This window comes from Mus musculus, chromosome 6, assembly GCF_000001635.26.
Source record: "Mus musculus strain C57BL/6J chromosome 6, GRCm38.p6 C57BL/6J".
Taxonomy (NCBI): Eukaryota; Metazoa; Chordata; class Mammalia; order Rodentia; family Muridae; genus Mus; species Mus musculus.
In genome coordinates this window covers 69,740,982-69,763,025 of record NC_000072.6, presented here as the reverse complement: position 1 = coordinate 69,763,025, position 22,044 = coordinate 69,740,982, and the positions used below count along the sequence as shown (strand labels likewise).

At 37.8% G+C, this 22,044-nt stretch overlaps 1 pseudogene and 1 further gene; one reads left to right on the top strand and one right to left on the bottom strand.

Annotated features, from left to right (window-relative positions):
• The window catches only part of Igk (immunoglobulin kappa chain complex), a 3,171,119-nt gene that overhangs the window by 963,729 nt on the left and 2,185,346 nt on the right, over positions 1–22,044 (bottom strand).
• Igkv12-47 (immunoglobulin kappa variable 12-47) lies at positions 11,716–12,172 on the top strand (annotated as a pseudogene). The gene is given in 2 exon segments: positions 11,716–11,764; positions 11,887–12,172. Coding segments are annotated over 2 exon segments (335 nt in total).

Below are 22,044 nucleotides of genomic sequence, written 5' to 3'. Positions count from 1 at the left end.
TGATAGGAGGCATGTAATTTTAAACTTTTTTTTTTTTTTTTTTTTGCAGGGATCTTCTGAAGCGTCACAGTATATCCAACGGAGGTTGGTGCATGAGAATAATAATTAGATTGTTTTCATTGGGCATAAAGAGCATTAATACATGCTGAAGCTATCACTTAGATATGCTTTCTGTCTTCAGGATTAAAAGCAGAAATCAGATCTATATTAAATGCTATGACAGGAAAGCTCACAGAATTGGGTAAGGTATTGAAACATTTTGTGATAGATGGTAAGGTCATGATGACAGCAGCATTGCACGACAGTTGATGTTGAAAGGGTAATTAGATGAGTTGAGGAACTAAGTGAGAATTGGTACGAGGCAATGACTGTAGAGAATAGCAAAGTTTAGTCAAAATCAGCAGGTGAATTAAACATAGAGCCAGGTCTGGGCAGTACAGTATACTTTGATTCATTCTGACTGGATGGGGAGCAAGAAGAACAAAAGAAGGAACATTATCATTCAACATTGGTGATGGCAAAGCAGGGGCCTAAGTCACAAGAATATTGTAAAGCACAAGGGACACAATTTAGGGAACCTCAGACAATTTTCCAATGAACTAAAGAAAAAGTTCTCCTTAGGTTGTTTTTCTGCAGTTCAATCTCATAAAAAGGATTGCAGTGGATAGAGCAAAGAATATAATAGTAAGCAATGAAGATAGGTTGTTCCTCTTTCCCTATATCCTTGCCAGCATCTGCTGTCACTTGAGATTTTGATCTTAGCCATTCTGGCTAGTGTGAGGTGGACCTCCAACTGGAAAGAAGGACACATGCTCCACTATGTTCATAGCAGATTTATTTATAATAGCCAGAAGCTGGAAAGTACCCAGATGTCCCTCAACAGAGGAATGGATATAGAAAATGTGGTACATTTACACAATGGAGTACTACTCAGCTATTAAAAAGAATGAATTTATGAAATTCCTAGGCAAATGGATGGACCTGGAGGGCATCATCCTGAGTGAGGTAACCCAATCACAAAAGAACTCACACAATATGTACTCTTTGATAAGTGGATATTAGCCCAGATACTTAGAATACCCAAGATACAAGATACAATTTGCAAAACACATAAAACTCAAGAACGAAGACCAAAGTGATTTTTTTAAATTAGAAGACCACTTTGCCCCTTCTTAGAATTGGGAACAAAACACCCATGGAAGGAGTTACAGAGACAAAGTTTGGAGCTGAGACAAAAGGATGGACCATCTAGAGACTGCCATACCCGGGGATCCATCCCATAATCAGCCTCCAAACGCTGACACCATTACATACACCAAAAAGATTTTGCTGAAAGACACTGATATAGCTGTCTCTTGTGAATCTATGTCGGGGCTTGGCAAACACAGAAGTGGATGTTCACAGTCAGCTATTAGATGGATCACAGGGCCCCCAATGGTGGAGCTAGAGAAAGTACCCACGGAGCTAAAGGGGTCTGCAACCCTATAGGTGGAACAAAAATATGAACTAACCAGTACCCCCGGAGCTCGTGTCTCTAGCTGCATATGAAACAGAAGATGGCGTAGTCGGCCATCATTGGGATGAGAAGCCCCTTGGTCTTGCAAACTTTATATGCCCCAGTACGGGGGAACGCCAAGGCCAAAATGTGGGAGTGGGTGGGTAGGAGAGTGTGGGGGAGAGGGTCTGGAAGGACTTTTAGGATAGCATTTGAAATGTAAATGAAGAAAATACCTAATTTTAAAAAATCATAAAAAAGAAACTCAATCAAAATATCACTATTTGAAGATGATATGATAGTCTACTTAAGTAACCCCAAGAATTCCACCAGAGAACTCCTAAACCTGATAAACAATTTCAGCAAAGTGGCACAATATAAAAATAACTCAAATCAGTAGCCTTCCTCTAATCAAAGGATAAACAGGCTGAAAAAGAAAGGAAGGAAACACCACCATTCACAATAGTCACAAATATAAAATACCTTGGTGTGACTCTAACCAAGTAATTGAAAGATCTATATGACAAGAATATCAAATCCATGAAGAAAGAAATTGAAGAAGATCTCAGAAGATGGAAAGATATCTCATGCTCATGGACTGGCATGGTTCATATAGTAAAAATGGCCTTCTTGCCGAAAGCAATTTACAGATTCAATGCCCATCAAATTTCCAATTCAATTCTTCATAGAGTTAGAAACAGCAATTTGCAAATTCATTTGGAACAATGAAAAATCCAGGCTAGCAAAAGCTATTCTCAGCAATAAAATTCTGAGGGAACCACCATCCCTGATTTCAAGTTGTATTACAGAGGAATAGTGATAAAAACTACATGTAACTGGTTCAGCAACAGACAGGTAGATCAATGGAATAGAATTGAAGACCCATAAATGAACCCACACACCTATGATCATTTATAATTGGCAAAGCAGTAAAAGCATCCAATGGGAAAAAAATGGCAGCATCTTCAACAAATGGTGCTGGCTCGAATAGAGGTCACCATGTACAAGAATGCAAATTGATCCATTCTAATCTCATAGTAAAAAGCTCAAGTACAAGTGGATCAAGGCCTTCACATAAAACCAGGTACACTGAAACTAATAGAAGAGAAGGTGGGGAAGAACCTTGAATACATGAGCACAAGGGGACGTTCCTGAACAGAAAGAACAGCAATGGCTCATGCTCCAAGATCAAGAATTGACAAATGGGAAATTTGCAACTTGCTGATGTAAGACTAGTACTATAGTAGTAGTCTTTGCTACCCAGGTCCCATGTCACAAAGGCTGCTGGTGGACTACAGTATCTGTTTGTGCTACATCTGCACCACACATGAGGAACTCAGCAGAGAAGATTGTCTCCTGTCTTATTACCAGAAATGTTTGACTTCACTTGCAACACATCTGCTTTATGGATAGATTTATACACTGCCTAGGTTCTTTCAGGTGGCTACCTCTTCAGGTGACAGCAGATGCTGGCAAGGATATAGGGAAAGAGGAACAACCTATCTTCATTGTTTACTATTATATTCTTTGCTCTATCCACTGCAATCCTTTTCATGAGATTGAACTGCAGAAAAACAACCTAAGGAGAAATTTTTCTTTAGTTCATTGGAAAATTGTCTGAGGTTCCCTAAATTGTGTCCCTTGTGCCTTAAAATATTCTTGTGACTTAGACCCCTGCTTTGCCATCACCAATGTTGAATGATAATATTCCTTCTTTTGTTCTTCAACTCATAAAATTGCAAAGCTTCTGTAAGGTGAAGGACACTGTCAGTAGGACAAAATGTCAACCAACAGACTGGGAAAAGATCTTTACCAATCTCACATCTGATAGAGTGCTAGTATCCATTGTATACAAAGAACTCAAGAAGTTAGACTCCAGAGAACCAAATAACCCTATTAAAATGTGGAGAACTGAGCTGAACAGAATTCTCAAATGACACGTCTAGAATGACTGAGAAACATCTAAAGACATGATTAACGTCCTTAGCCATCAGGGAAATGCAAATCAAAACAATCCTGAGATTCTAACTGACACCAGTCAGAATGGCTAAGATCAAAAACCCAGGTGACAGCGTATGCTAGAAAGGATGTGGGGAAATAGGAACACTCCTCCATTGCTGGTGGGATTTCTAGCTGGTAACCAGTCTGGTGGTTCCTCAGAAAATTTACCATTAGTACTACCAGAGGAGCCAGGTATACCACTCCTGGGCATGTACCCACAAGATGCTTCAATATGTAACAAGGACATATGCTCCATTTTGTTCAGAACAGCCAGTTAATAATAGCCAGAAGCTGGAAGAAGCACAGATCTCCATCAACAGTGGAATGGATACAGAAAATGTGGTACATTTACACAATGGAGTACTACTCAGCCCTTAAAAACAGTGACTTCATGAAATTCACAGGCAAATGGGTAGAACTTGAGAATATCATCCTGACTGAGGTGACTCAGTCACAAAGGAACAAACACAGTATGTATTCCCTGATTTTCAGATGATAAAAATATCAATCCATTCATATTGTAGGGTGATAAATGCTGATGGAAACACAACCATGAACCAATATAAAGGATCTGAGTTGCTGCTCTTTCCAGATGACTGTAGCTATGCAAGAACCTGAATTACATTGTACTCACTGCTCAATCTTATATGGAAAGAAGCATGCTCAGATCTCCCTCAACTACAAACACTGCATCAAGTGGCCAGGAGAGGGAGCCATAATATATGCAAAGAAGTGCTAAGTGACCTGTTCTGACAGTCTCAGTACTTAAAATATGAAGTCAGCTTCATTTGCACAGATATTTCTTTTATCTGGTGTCCCTGCCTCTTAGAATTCCTTACCTGTTCTGTGGCATGCTCAGCATAGACAACGGGGAATGAAATACAGAGATGATGTACTTACCCCCGATCTCTGGAGTTTTCATTTGGATTTCAGGTTAGACATTTCTATACATGTCTATTAGTGTCTTAATGACTACAGATGTGGTATACAGCTTAATATTCTATGCATGCTGCTTCACTTTATATTGTACAAGCTAAAAAAGCAGATGACGGTATATAAATACCTACTTTTCATTCAATATAAGGAAAGACTGAGTCATGGAAATTTTTGGTGTTTATATGTGAAAATTAAAACAGATAATGCATTTTCCCTTTTCTCTACTAATATTTACTAAGTGCTTTTAGTCTCAGTGGGTGACATTGTGATGACCCAGTATCCAGTTGTCCTGCTGTAACTCCAGAAGAAAAAGGTTATATATTGGTCTTTGTTTTATCTCATTGTATTTATTTTATTTTACTTTAATTTTGTCATTATTATACTGTATCTTATTATTAATAAATTTTATTGCATAGAAGCAGGAAGGAAAGAAGGAGGGAGGAAATATTGCCCGTGATCCATTAATCTATACATGTCTGTTAGTGTTTGAATGACTGCAGAGGCAGTATGCACCTTAATATTCTATGCATGCTGCTTCACTTTATATTTCATTTACTAATAACTATTACTTGGTAATTGCACACATCTGTGCCTTGTACTGAATGCCTGCATGAAGCCAGTCACCAGATATTCCATTATCTCTAATAACTCATCTTAAATTTGCTTCTCAAATACGACTTACTAGTTTGATTGTTTTTCCTTTGGGGATTAGTAGAATAATCTTAATATACTTAACCATCCTTTTCTCAGCCTCTCATCCCAATCATGCACAAACCTTCCTTCCCAAAGTATCTGGCTATTTATTTTCCTGTCACATGTGTTCTATTGTAATTCCTCCAATCCACTCCAATGTGGGAGTTCCATTCTAGCTTCTTACATCAATGTATAGTACAAGTCAGATAGAGAAGTTGAAAAATTTGAAGTTCTAATTCACACATGAGGGAGAAAAGTGGCAAATTTACGTGAGGGACTAAAATAACATGGTCACTATAATTTTTCCAGGTTCATATATTTTCCGTAATTTTTCATAATTTATGATTTTTATCACCTCAAAAAATTCCACTGAACCAATGTACTACATTTCAATTATCCATTTATCTTGTATACATAAAACTTGATTGTATTTGCTAGCTATTTTGAATAGAGTTGAAAAATATATGGATGTGCTTTTATGTCAGTGGTAGACTATCAGAGTCTTTTATGTATATCTATAGGAATGGCATAGCTGGGTAACGTAGTAGTGATATCTGTAGCTGTTTGAGAAAATTTCACACTGCCTTTATACTCATTACATTCTCACCACCACTGAACTGGGCTCTTCTTTACTCCTATCCCTATTGTTCAAGAGTCTTGATAGTCTATGTTACAGCTATTGAGGCTTTCCAAAACTCAGTCACAGTTTGTTTGTTTGTTTGTTTGTTTTTTACATAACAAGTACACTCCTGCGTGGTTATATGGCCCAAGAGACAGGAACAGTTGGGTTTTGTTTGTTTGTTTGTTTGTTTGTTTTAAGTGGAAGTGATGAAAATTTCTCTCCTGACTTAGACTGTCTCAGAATTGTGGTCTTTTAAGTAGCATGAAAAAAATCAAGTACTAGGGAAGGAATTTGTTTGAACATTCTAAAAATACGTCTGTGGCACACATTATTATTCCTATTGGTAATTCTTCCAAGATATTTGGTTTTTATTTGGAAAGTGCTAAAAAAAAAGCCTATTGATATCTTATCTATTGAAATTCTTCTCTATTGTGGCAGACTGAAAACTTTGATGAGGATTTCATACTCTCTTCCAGAGAAATATGTCTTCCTAGGAAATCCAGAATTTCTTCTTGTTCATGAAATCTCATTAGTATGGCATTGCTTTAGTGTTATATGTTGTGATGCTTCATGGAGTGTTCAGAAAATTAAATCTGCTTCATTCCATATTGTAAGAAACATCAAGGAAAGCAACATAATCCTTGAATAAGATCATGTATTTGAAAGGTTCTTCATTTCAAATACTGAAAGAATCCTAGATACTTCCATATACTATGCTAATTATGTAACCATGTATGTAGAAGCCATGTCTCCTTTAATTCTCAACATCTCGTAGGTAATCAGATAGGGAGATTCTAAGAAGGCATTAGGAGCCTGCTCTTCTAAGTATGTTTTTATTACAACAATATGAAATCAGTTTGATTTGCATAAGTACTTCTTTCTTTTAGTGTTCCTGCCTCTTAGAGTATTATGAGAAGTTCTTTCTCAGGAATCTGTCGTGATCTACACAAACTCTGGGAAAGCTCAGAAATGGTGTTCACAATTCAGGTATGAATGGACATGGTAAAAAGTGGATATATTTTTAAATACAAAATTTTCTTGCTTTATTTGCAAGCATTACATGGGATTTAACTTTCTGTTTAAAGAAATTGATACAATAAAATCTTATTTTTCTAAGTAGTTTAGAATGGATTTTCATATTCAATGTTTATTACTTGTTTTCTGTTTCCAGCCTCCAGAGGTAAGATGTTGCTGACTCAGACTCCAGTCACCATGTCTGTGACTCCAGGAGATAGAATCAGTGTCTCCTTTTGGCACACACCAACACTAATATCAGAGAAAAACAAATGAGTCTCCAAAGCTTGTCATCAAGTATGCTTCCAAGTTCATCTCTAGGATCCTATCCAAGTTCAGTGTCAGTGGATGAGGGTCAGATTTTCAATCTCAGCATCAAAAGTGTGGAGTCTGAAGACCATAGCAAAAAATCACCAGGGATGCAGAGGTATGAGGCTGGGCTGCTTGAACTGGTTTTGGTGGTGCCTCAACCTTCTTCAAAATGCTTTACAGATTTAACCAGATGTGAGGTTTGCAGAAATATGTGGAATGAAGAAGCCTCGAAGATCCTTTTTCCCTGAATTCTCTTCACTGTATTTCAGCTCTAGAATACATAGACTCCAGTTGTTGTAGTGTAATCAGACAGTCTTCTTCCAGTGTATGGCAACCAGGGAAAATCTCATTCTAGATGGGCAGAAGGAATAATTAATTATCCCACACCCTTATAGTTGTTTGAATTTCAGATGTTCCATCTTCTGAACCCATAGCATAAAGTTTACTCCTGTCCTCACAAAGACTAGAGAGCTGAAGATCAGAGATTCATGGCTTTGTTGCAAAGTTCCCTGTGCATATTTTATAGTAAGTGAACAGCTCTTGAGTATAAAGTATTTTTCATGCTAATGGATTTATATAAATTGTCCAATCTAATTTGGATAAAATTGCAAATTTCTTGATGAGTGGTTTATAGCTGTCATTTAATAGACAAAAATACTAAAGAGGTAGAAAACAAAAAAAAATATTTTCTAAAGTAAAGTATTATAATGAGTTGGAGTTGAAATGAGATATTTGAGTAAATCCTAGGTAGTATACAACTTTAATTCAAGCACACAGGAGACAAAGACATATTCCTTTAAATTCTACACAATGAAATCAGGGCAGGAGCCTTTGCTGATAAGATAAAGCCTCTTGCAAACAAGAGTCTAAAATACAAAATGACACATTTTTCCTTAAAGATACTATGTAAGTTTTGCTTAATATTAAGTAGAAATATCTTTAATTCCCCTACAGATAAATACACATCAACCTTAAATTTGTATAAATAGAAAAGTATATAAATGTATTTATCCATCTAATGTATGTTGACAATTTCAATTTGAAACATAATACTTTTTTTTCTATTGTCAAAAAGCATTTGACCCTAGGAAAGGTATATTCTGCTAGTCAATGTAAGGACCCAGAGTTAGGGTTGGGGCAGCATTGTTTGCTTTTTATCTTTCCAAAAGAAGAAAAGCATCCAAGTATGGAATTCATTGACTATCTGACAAGAGAATAAAAAGAAATTCTGTTAAGTTTATTAATACTATTGCATGTTAATTGTCAGCTTGGCAACAGAGAATACAAATGTCTCCTGTAAGAGGAGATAAATAGACAAATAAATATACATGTCATAGAGACAATGTGACATTGTTTTCAATTTAAAAAAGGCCAAGACTTCTGAGCAAGTACAGTATGCTTGAAGATATGCATGGGCATTAAGAGGAAGAGGAATTTAAATAAAGTTGAATACAGGGAAGATTGTTAAATTAAAAGAAATTCATCAATTAAGCTACATCCCAGCACAATATTTTCTTTCTTCTTATTTATTTCTTTATATATTTATTGCATTTCATATTTTTTGTTTTTCTTTTTTTCTTTTTTCTTTTCTTTTTTTCAGTATTTCTTTTTTTTAATTAGGTATTTTCTTCATTTACATTTCCAATGCTATGCCAAAAGTCCCCCATATCCTCCCCCGCACTCCCCTACCCACCCACTCCCATATCTTGGCCTTGGCGTTCCCCTGTACTGAGGCATATGAAGTTTGCACGACCAATGGGCCTCTCTTTCCACTGATGGACGACTAGGCCATCTTCTGATACATATGCAGCTAGAGACAGGAGCTCCAGGGGGTGCTGGTTAGTTCATATTGTTGTTCCACCTATAGGGTTGCAGATCCCTTTAGCTCCTTGGGTACTTTCTCTAGCTCCTCCATTGGGGGCCCTGTGATCCATCCAATAGCTGGCTGAGCATCCACTTCTGTGCTTGCTAGGCCCCGGCATAATCTCACAAGAGACAGCTATATCTGGGTTCTTTCAGCAAAATCTTGCTAGTGTATGCAATGGTGTCAGCGTTTGGAGGCTTATTGGGATGGTTCCCAGATATGGCAGTCTCTACATGGTCCATCCTTTCGCCTCAGCTCCAAACTTTGGCTAAGATCAAAAATTCAGGTGACAGCAGATGCTGGCAAGGATGTGGAGAAAGAGGAACAGTCCTCCATTGTTGGTGGGATTTTCTTATTTCTTAAAAGTAAGACTGCATATATAAGTGTTCCTATTTATGTTTATGTTCGTTTTTCTATGATTCCTAATGTTGCTGATCAGGAACAGGAAGAAACAGCCACATAAACCTTTGTAGATTTGCTGAGCATACTATAATCCTCCATATATTTGTTCACTTTATCAGTGAATAAATTGTTCCACTTGCATAAAACCTTACATCGTCCTTATTTTAACAATCTCTCTAGCATGAAAAGAGACAATAATATATGTCTATCTGTTCAAGATTACTGTAGTACTAGGCATAAAAAAGTTTCTAATTTCTAAATCACTGGACATCTTGTGTTTTTTATAGACCCTGCCCACTTCTGAAAGAGTACACATTCTGAAAGAGTACACATTCTGAAAGAGTGCACGTTTCCTACCCAATGTTAGTCAGTGGATAACAGAGGTCCTGATAATGCCTTGTAATGCAGATGGATAAATGCTGCTCCTATGACTCTAGCCATGAAAATTTATCTTTCAGGGTAAACTGTTTTTTTTTAAACTCTCCATTCATCCACTGTAGTCCGGTACAAAGCTGATGTGCAGCTGCTGGATTACAAATCATTATTACCTGCATGGAGGGTGTTTGTTAGCATCCTCACGATTTTTCAAAGCTGAGAACATTAAAGAACATAGGAGGAAATATAATTGGTAAGCCTAAGAAAAAACAACGTGGCATAATGCAGCTGACTTCCAATATCTCCAGAGCTTGATCTCAAAAGATCTTGATAGGAAGTGAAAAGACCATCAGGGTAAAACATTTCATTGGCTAATGAGATGTCTCTTTTCTCCATTTTGTTTCTATCATAAATATTGCTAATGGTATGAATGTGTGCAAATGAATCTTTTCTGTGTTTTATATTTTCTTCTGGTGGAGACTCTCTGCAGCTTCTTATAAACGAGACACTGTTATTTACAACACTCCTGTATTTATGGCCATTAAGAAACCTGCTGTGAACCAAAGTTTAGCTGTGAGCTTGTGATGGCTAGTAAAAACAGAAGCTATACCTGTAAAGTCAGCATCATGATTACTCAAATGTGAGTTGAATAATGAGGACACCCTGAACATGAGAAACAGGATGAGAAAATGTTTTAGAATCTTTATATCTACAAAACAATAAAAGAAGAAAAAAAGAAAAAACAAACAAAAAAAATAAACCAAACAAACAACAACAACAACAACAAAACCACTATGGAAAAACAGGTAAAGTAGAAGAGGTGCTTCTCCATTAGGAAGAGTATTCCAATTGATTGTCCAGGGCCAAAAGGTCATCCCTGAAAACTTACATATTTGTAATATTATGTAGACTCAACAAGTTATATTTAGGAATGTGTGCGCACATAAAAATACATGTGTGCATACAAAAGCAATTAATGAAAAAGAAGTCATGAATTTGAAAGAGAACAGGGATATGTATTTGGCGGGATTTAGAAAGAGGAAATGTATGGGGACAATGTAATAATTAAAATTCAGTCTCAAAGGGAGAAAATAAATCACAGATGAAACTGCCAGGCCACAATAACATTTACACCTACCTTTGAAAAGAAAATTGAATGATTTACGCTGTGTCCTAAATGGTACCATATCTGAAATAAGCTGCTATGGAGGAAACTATGACAAGGAAATGCTAAATGGTACATGATACAATTCAAATAAGTTACAAATCATAGACTGTTGCTGTTGTTTGTTGATATACTTGTCTCTTGTGAGGCTATGCCAGTGCCTGGCAAGTACAGGAGTGGATGCTCACAGTCATCTATTGGATGGAACACAGGGCCCTCAATGGAGGAGCTAGAGAAAGTACCCAAGGAGCTAAAGGGATCTGCAACCCTATAAGTGGAACAACAATATGAACTAACCAGTACCCCAAGAGCTCGTGTCTCTAGCTGCATATGTAGTAGAGGATAGCCTAATTGGCCATCACTGGGAGGAGAGGCCCTTGGTCTTGCAAACTTTATATGTCCCAATACAGGGAAACACCAGGGACAGGAAACAGGAGTGGGTGGGTTGGGGAGCAGGGCAGGGGTAAGGTATAAGGGACTTTCAGGGTAGCATTTGAATTGTAAATGAAGAAAATCTCTAATAAAAATTTGTTTAAGTAAACAAATAGACAAACAGACAGACAAACAAACAAACAAACCAAACCAAACCAAACCAAACAAAAAAACAAAAAACAAAGAGACGCACATTCCCTACGAATAAACCCATTCTGTGTCTCAATTGGAGACTTAAGAGAACCACAGGTCTGTAATGAGTTGCTGACCTGATGAGTCCTACAGCTGTGCTTACCCTTTGCTGATTTGCATATACCCAAATCACAGCCCATTAACATGAGGACTTCTTTATAATCAGATCACACCCTGTGCTGGACTCAGCCTCACACTGATCACACACAGACATGAGTGTGCCCACTCAGCTCCTAGCATTGCTGCTGCTGTGGCTTACAGGTAAGGAAGACAGCACTTGGAATGTATTCAGCTTCCTGTAGTCAGTGCTGCTTGGTTTCAGTGAAATTCTATTGTCAGAGAACTAATCATGTGGGAATTTGTTTCCAACTTTTCAATTGTAGATGCCAGATGTGACATCCAGGTGACTCAGTCTCCAGCGTCCCTGTCTGCACCTGTGGGAGAAAGTGTCTCCATCACATGTAAAGCAAGTGAAGAAATTTATAGTGCTTTAAATTGGTATCAGCAGAAACCAGGGAAATCTCCACAGCTCCTGATCTATTATGCAACCAGCTTGGGAGATGATGTGCCCTCAAGGTTCAGTGGCAGTAAATCTGGCACACAGTATTCCCTCAAGATCAGCAGCCTGCAGCCTGAAGATCTTGCAACTTATTACTGTGAACAGAGTTACAAGTGATTCAAACCATGACATAAACCACCCAGGGAAGCAGAAGTGAGTACACAGGCTGCCCAACTGCTTCTTATATTGTCTCCAGCTGCTAAGCCCTGAAAGGTTTCTCATTGCTAGGGCTTAAATATCAATGTGGTGTTCTTATTCATAGATCAGATAAACTTTCCTATGTCCTAAATCCCTGTCATTTTCCTCAGGCCTAGTATCAAAGACATGGGGAAGCTGAGCTCAGGCAGTGTATTCCTAAGAAATTTAAACATAACATAGTTTAGAGAAAAAATGTCCTGATATAATACAATCCCTGGTAAACAATGAAGTATAATTACATAGAAACTCATCCTAGAGTACATGTCATTTCTTCCAAGAAGATGAGTTTTAGAGATATGTTATCTGTACTATCTTAAGAGCCTGGGATGTTCATGGTCATACAGATATGGATGTCATTTTTGCTACTAGTCACCTGGTTGTTAGAACATGGTAGAGCCTCTGGCTATAGAGATAATGTACTAGTCACAAAGAACATCTATTCTATTTTTCCCTCTCTGGAAGATCCATGTTCCCCAATCCAGTTTCTTGCTCTATCCCTTACTGCACTGAGTCTATGGATCATACCTTGGTTATCATTTACTGAATGGCTAACTTTTCTATTGTTGTGATAAGACATCATGGCCCAGGCAATTTATGAAAGAAAGATTTTAATTAGGGAGCTCTCAGTTCCAGAAGCTTATTCCAGGATTTACATGGTGGGAAGCATGGTAGCAGGCAGGCAGGGATGAACCTGATCAATTAGTTAACAGCTTAAACCTTCATCTGCCAATGGAAGACACAGAGGGGCAGAACGATACCTGGGAGTGGCTTGGTCTTTTGAAACCTGAAAGCCCACCCTCTGTGACACACCTCCAGCAAGGTTCCATCTCCTAATTTTCCCAAATAGTCCAGGGTCTGAGAACCAAGCCTAGAAATGTGTGATCCTTTGGAGGAAATTCTCATTCAAATCACCATCATAAGTAAGATTGTGCAGATAGAATGCTGTAAGGAAAGACTGAGTCAGAGTTGGGCAGGTATGAATAGAGATAGCTTAGCAAACTTTGATCCCACTGGACTTGACCTGTAGATACATTCCTTTTCGAAGGAAACACTCTTCAGCCTAGAAATATAAATTCACCAAACTGCATGCATATCACCCTCAAAAACAAAACAAAAGACAAAAAAGAATAACAACCAGAAACAAAAAAAACCCAAAAACCAAAACCAAAAAACAAGGGAGATATTCCATCCCATGGCTTAATAGTATCTTCTGCATGTCAAATATACTCAGAGAGATAGAAATCAGTGGTAGTAGTTTCCCAATGAGGACTACAATGACTGTGCAGTGAACAGTATTCTCTTTTTTAGTGTACATTTATTTTTCTTACTTATTCACTTTATATCTGACATACTACCACACTCCTGGTCACTCTCTCTAACAATACTACTCCCATCCCTTCTTCCCTTCTTCTCTGTCAGGATGAGGTCCCATGAATATCATCCCCTAACCCACTTTTCACTTCAAGTAACTGGGAGGGCAGCTGCTTTCTCTTCAACTGAGGTCAGACAAGGCAGCCCAGCTAGTAGAACACATCCCACATATAGGCTACAAGTTTTAGAAAGCCACTGTTCTAGTTGTTCAGTACCAACATAAAGGCCAAGATGCAGATTTATGACATATAACAGGGTAGGCCTATGTCCAGCTTGCATATGTACTTTGGTTGGTGGATCAGCCTCTGAGAGCCCCAAAGGTCCAGGTGAGTTGACTATGTTGCTTTTCCTGTAGAGTTCCTGTCCCCTTTGTGGCCTGCAATCCTTCCTCTTAATCTTCCATAAAAATCCTCAAGCTCCATCCACTGTTCAGCTGTGCCTCTCTGTATCTATCTGAGTCAGCTGCAAACATAACAAGATATCATTATCCTGTTAGGGATTGGTGCTTGCCCATGAGATGGGTCTCAAGTTGGGGTGGTTATTGGTTGTCTATCTCCTCAGTCTCTGCTCCCTTCCCCATGTCTGCATTAGTTATGGACAGTATAAATTTGGGGTTGAAAAGTTTGTGGGCTTGTTGGTGTCTTTTTTCATATTAACAGTGGTCTTGAAATGACATTTTAGGAAAATATTGATTTACTTCTTAGGCTTATGAATGACCTACCATGCCTAAGATTACAATCAGACATATCATGGGAAAAAGACATGTATATTGAAAAAGGATATCAACCAAAAAAGTAAATCATGTAATTAGACCCCTTAGTAACCAAAATTTTTTTTTCATTATGGGTAAAAGACATAAGCTCTTAGAGCTATATATGGAGTAAATTTCATGCAGGAACTGCTGGTCTATTCCAGTGTATCTGTTCTGTACTCCACTTTGATTCTGAATAAAATCATTTATTGATTCACTGTGTGTGTGCTTCTTCAGTCTTTGAATAAGATTCCCATTACCTGAAAAATCGCAGGTATAGACAGATTGTTAGCACTAATTTGATGTTAATGGAAAGAAGTTTAAAAAAATACGGCAAAATATATATTCTATGCCTGAAAAATAATTCAAACAAACCAAGGGACAAATACTATTTGTCACAGTCCACTTCTACTCAATATGACTCCTTCAAATATCATTGCTAATCTACAATAGTCTCCCATATATTTTCATGGAATCATAAAGATCTCAAAATGCAAAATATATTCTATTCAACTTCAGCAATTCTCCTAGACTTTATTTAATCTTTTTTCTTCCTGAGTAAGTGTGTGTGCGTGTGCATGTATGTGTTATAAATTTGCAGATATCCACAGAATACGTCATCAGACACCAGGAAACTAGACTCAATTGTAAGTTTTCCATTATCTTGTAGTAGCAGGAAGTAAATTAGTAGCCGGATGTAGTGGAATACACCTTTATCTCAGCTCTTGGGAGGCAGAGGCAGGTAGATTTCTGAGTTCTAGGCCAGTCTCGTCTACAAAGTGAGTTCCAGGACAGCCAGGGCTATAAAGAGTAACCCTGTAGTAAAAAAACCAAAAAAAAAAAAAAAAAAAAAGAATTAGGGTCTTCTATCAGAGCAGAAATTGCACTTAACTCCTTAGCTGTCTCTTCATTCATTCTTTAATATTCCCAACACTGTTGAAAATGAAATTCCAGGCTCAGGTCTTCTAATTTTTTTTTTTTAGTTTATTTTTTTAATTAGGTATTTTCTTCATATGCTATGCCCAAAGTCCCCCAAACCCTCCCCCCATTCACCTACCCACCCACTCCCACTTCTTGGCCCTGGAGTTCCCCCAAACTGAGGCATATAAAGTTTGCAAGACCAACGGGCTTCTCTTCCCAATGATGGCCTACTAGAGCATCTTCTGATACATATGCAGCTAGAGACATGAGCTCCGAGGGTACTGGTTAGTTCATATTGTTGTTCCACCTTTAGGGTTACAGATCCCTTTAGCTCCTTGGGTACTTTCTCTAGCTCCTCCATTGGGGGCTTTGTGTTCCATCCAATAGCTGACTGAGAGCATCAACTTCTGTGTTTGCCAGGAACTGGCATAGCCTCACAAGAGACAGTTATATCAGGGTCCTTTCAGCAAAAATCTTGCTGGTGTATGCAATGGTGTCAGCATTTGGAGGCTGATTATGGGATAGATCCCCAGGTATGGCAGTCTCTAGATGGTCCATCCTTTCGTCTCAGCTGCAAACTTTGTCTCTGTAACTCATTCCATGGGTGTTTTGTTCCCAATTCTAAGAAGGGGCAAAGTATGCACACTTTGGTCTTCATTCTTCTTGAGTTTCATGTGTTTTACAAATTGTATCTTGTATCTTGGGTATTCTACGTTTCTGGGCTAAAATCCACTTATCAGTGAGTACATATCATGTGAGTTCTTTTGTTATTGGGTTACCTCACTAAGGATGATGCCCCCCAGGTCTATCCATTGGCCTAGGAATTTCATAAATTCATTCTTTTTAATAGCTGAGTAGTACTCCATTGTGTAAATGTACTATATTTTCTGTATCCATTCCTCTGTTGAGGGACATCTGGGTACTTTCCAGCTTCTGTCTATTATAAATAAGGCTGCTATGAACAGAGTGGAGCATGTTTCCTTCTTGCCAGTTGGAACATCTTCTGTGTATATTCCAGGAGAGCAATTGCAGGATCATCTGGTAGTACTATGTCCATTTTTCTGAGGAACCGCCAGACTGATTTCCAGAGTGGTTGTACAAGCTTGCAATCCCACCAACAATGGAGGAGTATTCCTCTTTCTCCACATCATTGCCAGCATCTGCTGTCACCTGAATTTTTGATCTTAGCCATTCTGACTGGTGTGAGGTGGAATCTCTGGGTAGTTTTAATTTGCATTTCCCTGATGATTAAGGATGTTGAACATTTTTTCAGGTGCTTCTCAGCCATTCGGTATTCCTCAGGGGAGAATTCTTTGTTTAGCTCTGAGCCACATTTTTAAATGGGGTTATTTGATTATCTGGAGTCCAGCTTCTAGAGTTCTTTATATATATTGGATATTAATCTCCTATCTGAATTAGGATAGGCAAAGAACCTTTCCCGATCTGTTGGTGGCCTTTTTGTCTTATTGACGGTGTCTTTTGCCTTGCAGAAGCTTTGCAGTTTCATGAGGTCCCATTTGTCAATTCTTGATCTTACAGTACAAGCCATTGCTGTTTTATTCAGGAATTTTCCCCCTGTGCCCATATCTTCGAGGCTTTTCCCCGCTTTCTCCTCTATAAGTTTCAGTGTTTCTGGTTTTATGTGGAGATCCTTGATCCACTTAGATTTGACCTCAGTACAAAGAGATAGGAATGGATCAATTCACATTCTTCTACATGATAACCGCCAGTTGTGCCAGCACCATTTGTGGAAAATGCTGTCTTTTTTTCACTGGATGGTTTTAGCTCCCTTGTCAAAGATCAAATGACCCATAAGTGAGTGGTTTCATTTCTGGGTCTTCAATTCTTCAATTGGTTTAGTTGTCTGTCACTATACCAGTACCATGCAGTTTTTATCACAATTGCTCTGTAGTAAAGCTTTAGGTCAGGCATGGTGATTCCACCAGAGGTTCTTTTATCCTTGAGAAGAGTTTTTGCTATCCTCGGTTTTTTGTTATTCCAGATGAATCTGCCGATTGCCCTTTCTAATTCGGTGAAGATATGAGTTGGAATTTTGATGGGGATTGCATTGAATCTGTGGATTGCTTTTGGAAGATAGCCATTTTTACAATGTTGATCCTGCCAATCCATGATCTCCCAAAGCATGGGAGATTTTTCCATCTTCTGAGATCTTTAATTTCTTTCTTCAGAGACTTGAAGTTCTTATCATACAGATCTTTCACTTCCTTAGAGTCATGCCGAGGTATATTATATTATTTGTGACTATTGAGAAGGGTGTTGTTTTCCTAATTTCTTTCTCAGCCTGTTTATTCTTTGTGTAGAGAAAGGCCATTGACTTGTTTGAGTTAATTTTATATCCAGCTACTTCACCGAAGCTGTTTATCAGGTTTAGGAGTTCTCTGGTGGAATTTTTAGGGTCACTTATATATATACATATGTATATATATATATATATATATATATATATATATATATATATACGATCATATCATCTACAAAAAGTGATATTTTGACTTCTTCTTTTCCAGTTTGTATCCTTTTGATGTCCTTTTGTTGTCTAATTGCTCTGGCTAGGACTTCAAGTACAATGTTGAATAGTAGGGAGAAAGTGGGCAGCCTTGTCTAGTCCCTGATTTTAATGGGATTGCTTCCAGCTTCTCACCATTTACTTTGATGTTGGCTACTGGCTTGCTGTAGATTGCTTTTATCATGTTTAGGTATGGGCCTTGAATTTCTGATCTTTCCAAGTCTTTTATCATGAATGGGTGTTGGATCTTGTCGAATGCTTTCTCAGCATCTAAGGAGATGATCATGTGGTTTTTGTCTTTGAGTTTGTTTATATAATGTATTACGTTGATGGATTTCCGTATATTAAACCATCCCTGCATCCCTGGAATAAAACCTACTTGGTCAGGGTGGATGATTGTTTTAATGTGTTCTTGGATTTGGTTAGTGAGAATTTTATTGAGTATTTTTGCATCGATATTCATTAGAGAAATTGGTCAGAAGTTCTCTATATTTCTTGGATATTTTTGTTTTTTTAGGTATCAGAGTAATTGTGGCTTCATAGAATGAGTTGGGTAGAGTACCTTCTACTTCTATTTTGTGGAATAGTTTGTGCAGAACTGGAATTAGATCTTCTTTGAAGGTTTGATAAAACTGCACTACACCCGTCTGGTCCTGGGCTTTTTTGGTTGGGAGACTATTAATGACTGCTTCTATTTCCTTACGGCATATGGGACTGTTTAGATCATTAACTTGATCCTGATTTAACTTTAGTACCTAGTATCTGTCTAGAAATTTGTCCATTTTGTCCAGGATTTCCAGTTTTGTTGAGTATAGCCTTTTGTAGAAGGATCTGATGGTGTTTTGGATTTCTTCAGGATCTATTGTTATGTCTCCTTTTCATTTCTGATTTTCGTAATTTGGATGTTGTCCCTGTGCCCTCTAGTGAGTTTAGCTAAGGGTTTATCTATCTTGTTGATTTTTCAAAGAACCAACTCCTCGTTTGATTGATTCTTTGAATAGTATTTTTTGTTTCCACTTGGTTGATTTCGCCCCTGAGTTTGATTATTTCCTGCTGTCTACTCCTCTTGGGTGAATTTCCTTCCTTTTGTTCTATAGGTTTTAGGTGAGTTGTCAAGCTGCTAGGGTGTGCTCTCTCTAGTTTCTTTTTGGAGGCACTCAGATATATGAGTTTCCCTCTTCGAAATAATTTCATTGTGTGTCATAAGTTTGGGTATGTTGTGGCTTCATTTTCATTAAACTCTAAAAAGTCCTTAATTTCTTTCTTTATTCCTTCCTTGACCAATGTATCATTGAGAAGAGTGTTGTTCAGTTTCCACATGAATGTTGGCTTTCTATTATTTATGTTGTTATTGAAGATTAGCCTTAGTCCATGGTGGTCTGGTAGGATGCATAGGACAATTTCAATATTTTTGTATATGTTGAGCCCTGTTTTGTGACCAATTATATGGTCAATTTTGGAGAAGGTTCCGTGAGGAACTGAGAAGAAAGTATATCCTTTTGTTTTAGGATAAAATGTTCTGTAGATATCTGTTAAGTTTATTTGTTTCATAACTTCTGTTAGTTTCACTGTGTCCCCGTTTAGTTTCTGTTTCCACGATCTGTCCATTGATGAAAGTGGTGTGTTGAAGTCTCCCACTATTATTGTGTGAGATGCAGTATGTGCTTTGAGCTTTACTAAAGTTTCTTTAATGAATGTGGCTGCCCTTGCATTTGGAGCATAGGTATTCAGATTTGAGAGTTCCTCTTGGAGGATTTTACCTTTGATGAGTATCAAGTGTCCCTCCTTGTCTTTTTTGATAACTTTGTGTTGGAAGTTGATTTTATTCAATATTAAAATGGCTACTCCAGCTGGTTTCTTCATACCATTTGCTTGGAAAATTGTTTTCCAACCTTTCATTCTGAGGTAGTGTCTATCTTTTTCTCTGAGATGAGTTTCCTGAAAGCAGCAAAATGTTGGGTCTTGTTTGTGTAGCCAGTTTGTTAGTCTATGTCTTTTTATTGGGGAGTTGAGACCATTGATATTAAGAGATATTAAGGAAAAGTAATTGTTGCTTCCTGTTATTTTTGTTGTTAAAGTTGGCATTCTGTTCTTGTGGCTGTCTTCTTTTAGTTTTGTTGAGGGATTACCTTCTTGCTTTTTCTAGGGCGTGGTTTCCATCCTTGTATTGGTATTTTTCTGTTATTATCCTTTGAAGGGCTGAATTCGTGGAAAGATAATGTGTGAATTTGGTTTTGTCGTGGAATACTTTGGTTTCTCCATCTATGGTAATTGAAAGTTTGGCTGATTATAGTGTCCTGGGCTGGCATTTATGTTCTCTTAGTGTCTGTGTAACATCTGTCCAGGAACTTCTGGCTTTCATAGTCTCTGGTGAAAAGTCTAGTGTAATTCTAATAGTCCTTGCATTATATGTTACTTGACCTTTTCCCCTTACTGCTTTTAATATTCCATTTTTATTTAGTGCATTTGTTTTTCTGATTATTATGTGTCAGGAGGAATTTCTTTTCTGGTCTAGTCTATTTGGAGTTCTGTAGGCTTCTTTCTTGTATGTTCATGGGCATCTCTTTCTTTCGGTTAGGGAAGTTTTCTTCTATAATTTTGTTAAAAATATTTGCTGGCCCTTTAAGTTGAAAATATTCATTCTCATCTACTTCTATTATCTGTAGGTTTGGTCTTCTCATTTTGTCCTGGATTTCCTGGATGTTTTTGACTTAGGATCTTTTTTCATTTTGCTTTTTCTTTGATTGTTGTGCCCATGTTCTCTATGGAAACTTCTGCACGTGAGATTCTGTCTTCCATCTCTTGTATTCTGTTGCTGTTTGCTCACATCTATGGTTCCTGATTTCTTTCCTAGGGTTTCTATCTCCATTGTTGCCTCACTTTGTATTTTTTTTATTGTATCTACTTCCCTTTTTAGGACTTGTATGGTTTTGTTCAATTCCATAACATGTTTGGATGTGTTTTCCTGCTTTTCTTTAAGGACTTGTATTTCTTTAGAAGTGTTCTCCAGTATTTCTTTAAGTGAGTTATTAAAGTCCTTTTTGATGTCCTCTATCATCATCATGAGATATGCTTTTAAATCCTGGTCTAACTTTTCTGTCAGGAGTATCCAGGACTGACTTAGGTAAGAGTGCTGGGTTCTGATGATGGTGAGTAGTCTCGGTTTCTCTTTGTAAGATTCTTACATTTGCCTTTAGCCATCTGGTAATCTCTGGAGTTAGTTGTTATACTTGTCTCTTGTTAGAACTTGTTCCTCCCATGATTCTTTTAGCCTCTATAAAATATATTAAGTTAGAATCAAGAATAGAATGCACCCCCACTCATAAAATTTTACATAAAAGCTACAAAATTAAGAACACAATGAGCTTTCATAATTTGCACTCAGAAGAATAATAGGCTCTACCGATTTGTGGTTAAGGATCAATATTCATTCTAAGGTGGGTCCAAGTATGAGGCCACAAGTATGCACCATCACAAAGCAAGACTGCATGAAACTGTTTCTTTGAACTTGTAATGAGCGTATAGAATAAAAAGGTGCTTTGAACTTACTATCAACATTATTCAGTAACACCATTTTTGTAACATTTTATCTGTGTGGTAATTTTATGCAGCACTTTTTCCCTAAGAAGTCCTAAAAAAAAGCTGAGAGAAAAAATAAAGTGTGGCGGTTAGGACTTTGCTCACCTACCAGTGTGATGTATGTAGATGTGTCTGTCTGTCTGTCTGTATATATGAATGTATGTAAGTATGCATGTGCATTGCACTTATGAAATTGATTAAACAGGCAGTTGGTCCAAATGAATGTGTACACGTGTGTGTTTCTGTGTTTCTGTGTTTGTGTGTGTGTGTGTGTGTGTGTGTGTGTGTATGCATGACTTTCTCTTCTTTCTTTTACTCTGGTGTACTGGCTAGTTTTGTGTCAACTTGACACAGGCTGGAGTTATCACAGATAAAGGAGCTTCAGTTGGAGAAATGCCTCCATGAGATCTGGCTGTAAGGCATTTTATCAATTAGTGATCAAGTCGGGGAGCTCCCTTTGTGGGTGGTGCCATCTCTGGGCTGGTAGTCTTGGTTCTATAAGAAAGCAGGCTGAGCAAGCCAGGGGAAACAAGCCAGTAAGTAACATCCCTCCATGGCCTCTGCATCAGTTCCTGATTCCTGACCTGCTTGAGTTACAGTCCTGACTTCCTTTGTTGATCAACAGCAATATGGAA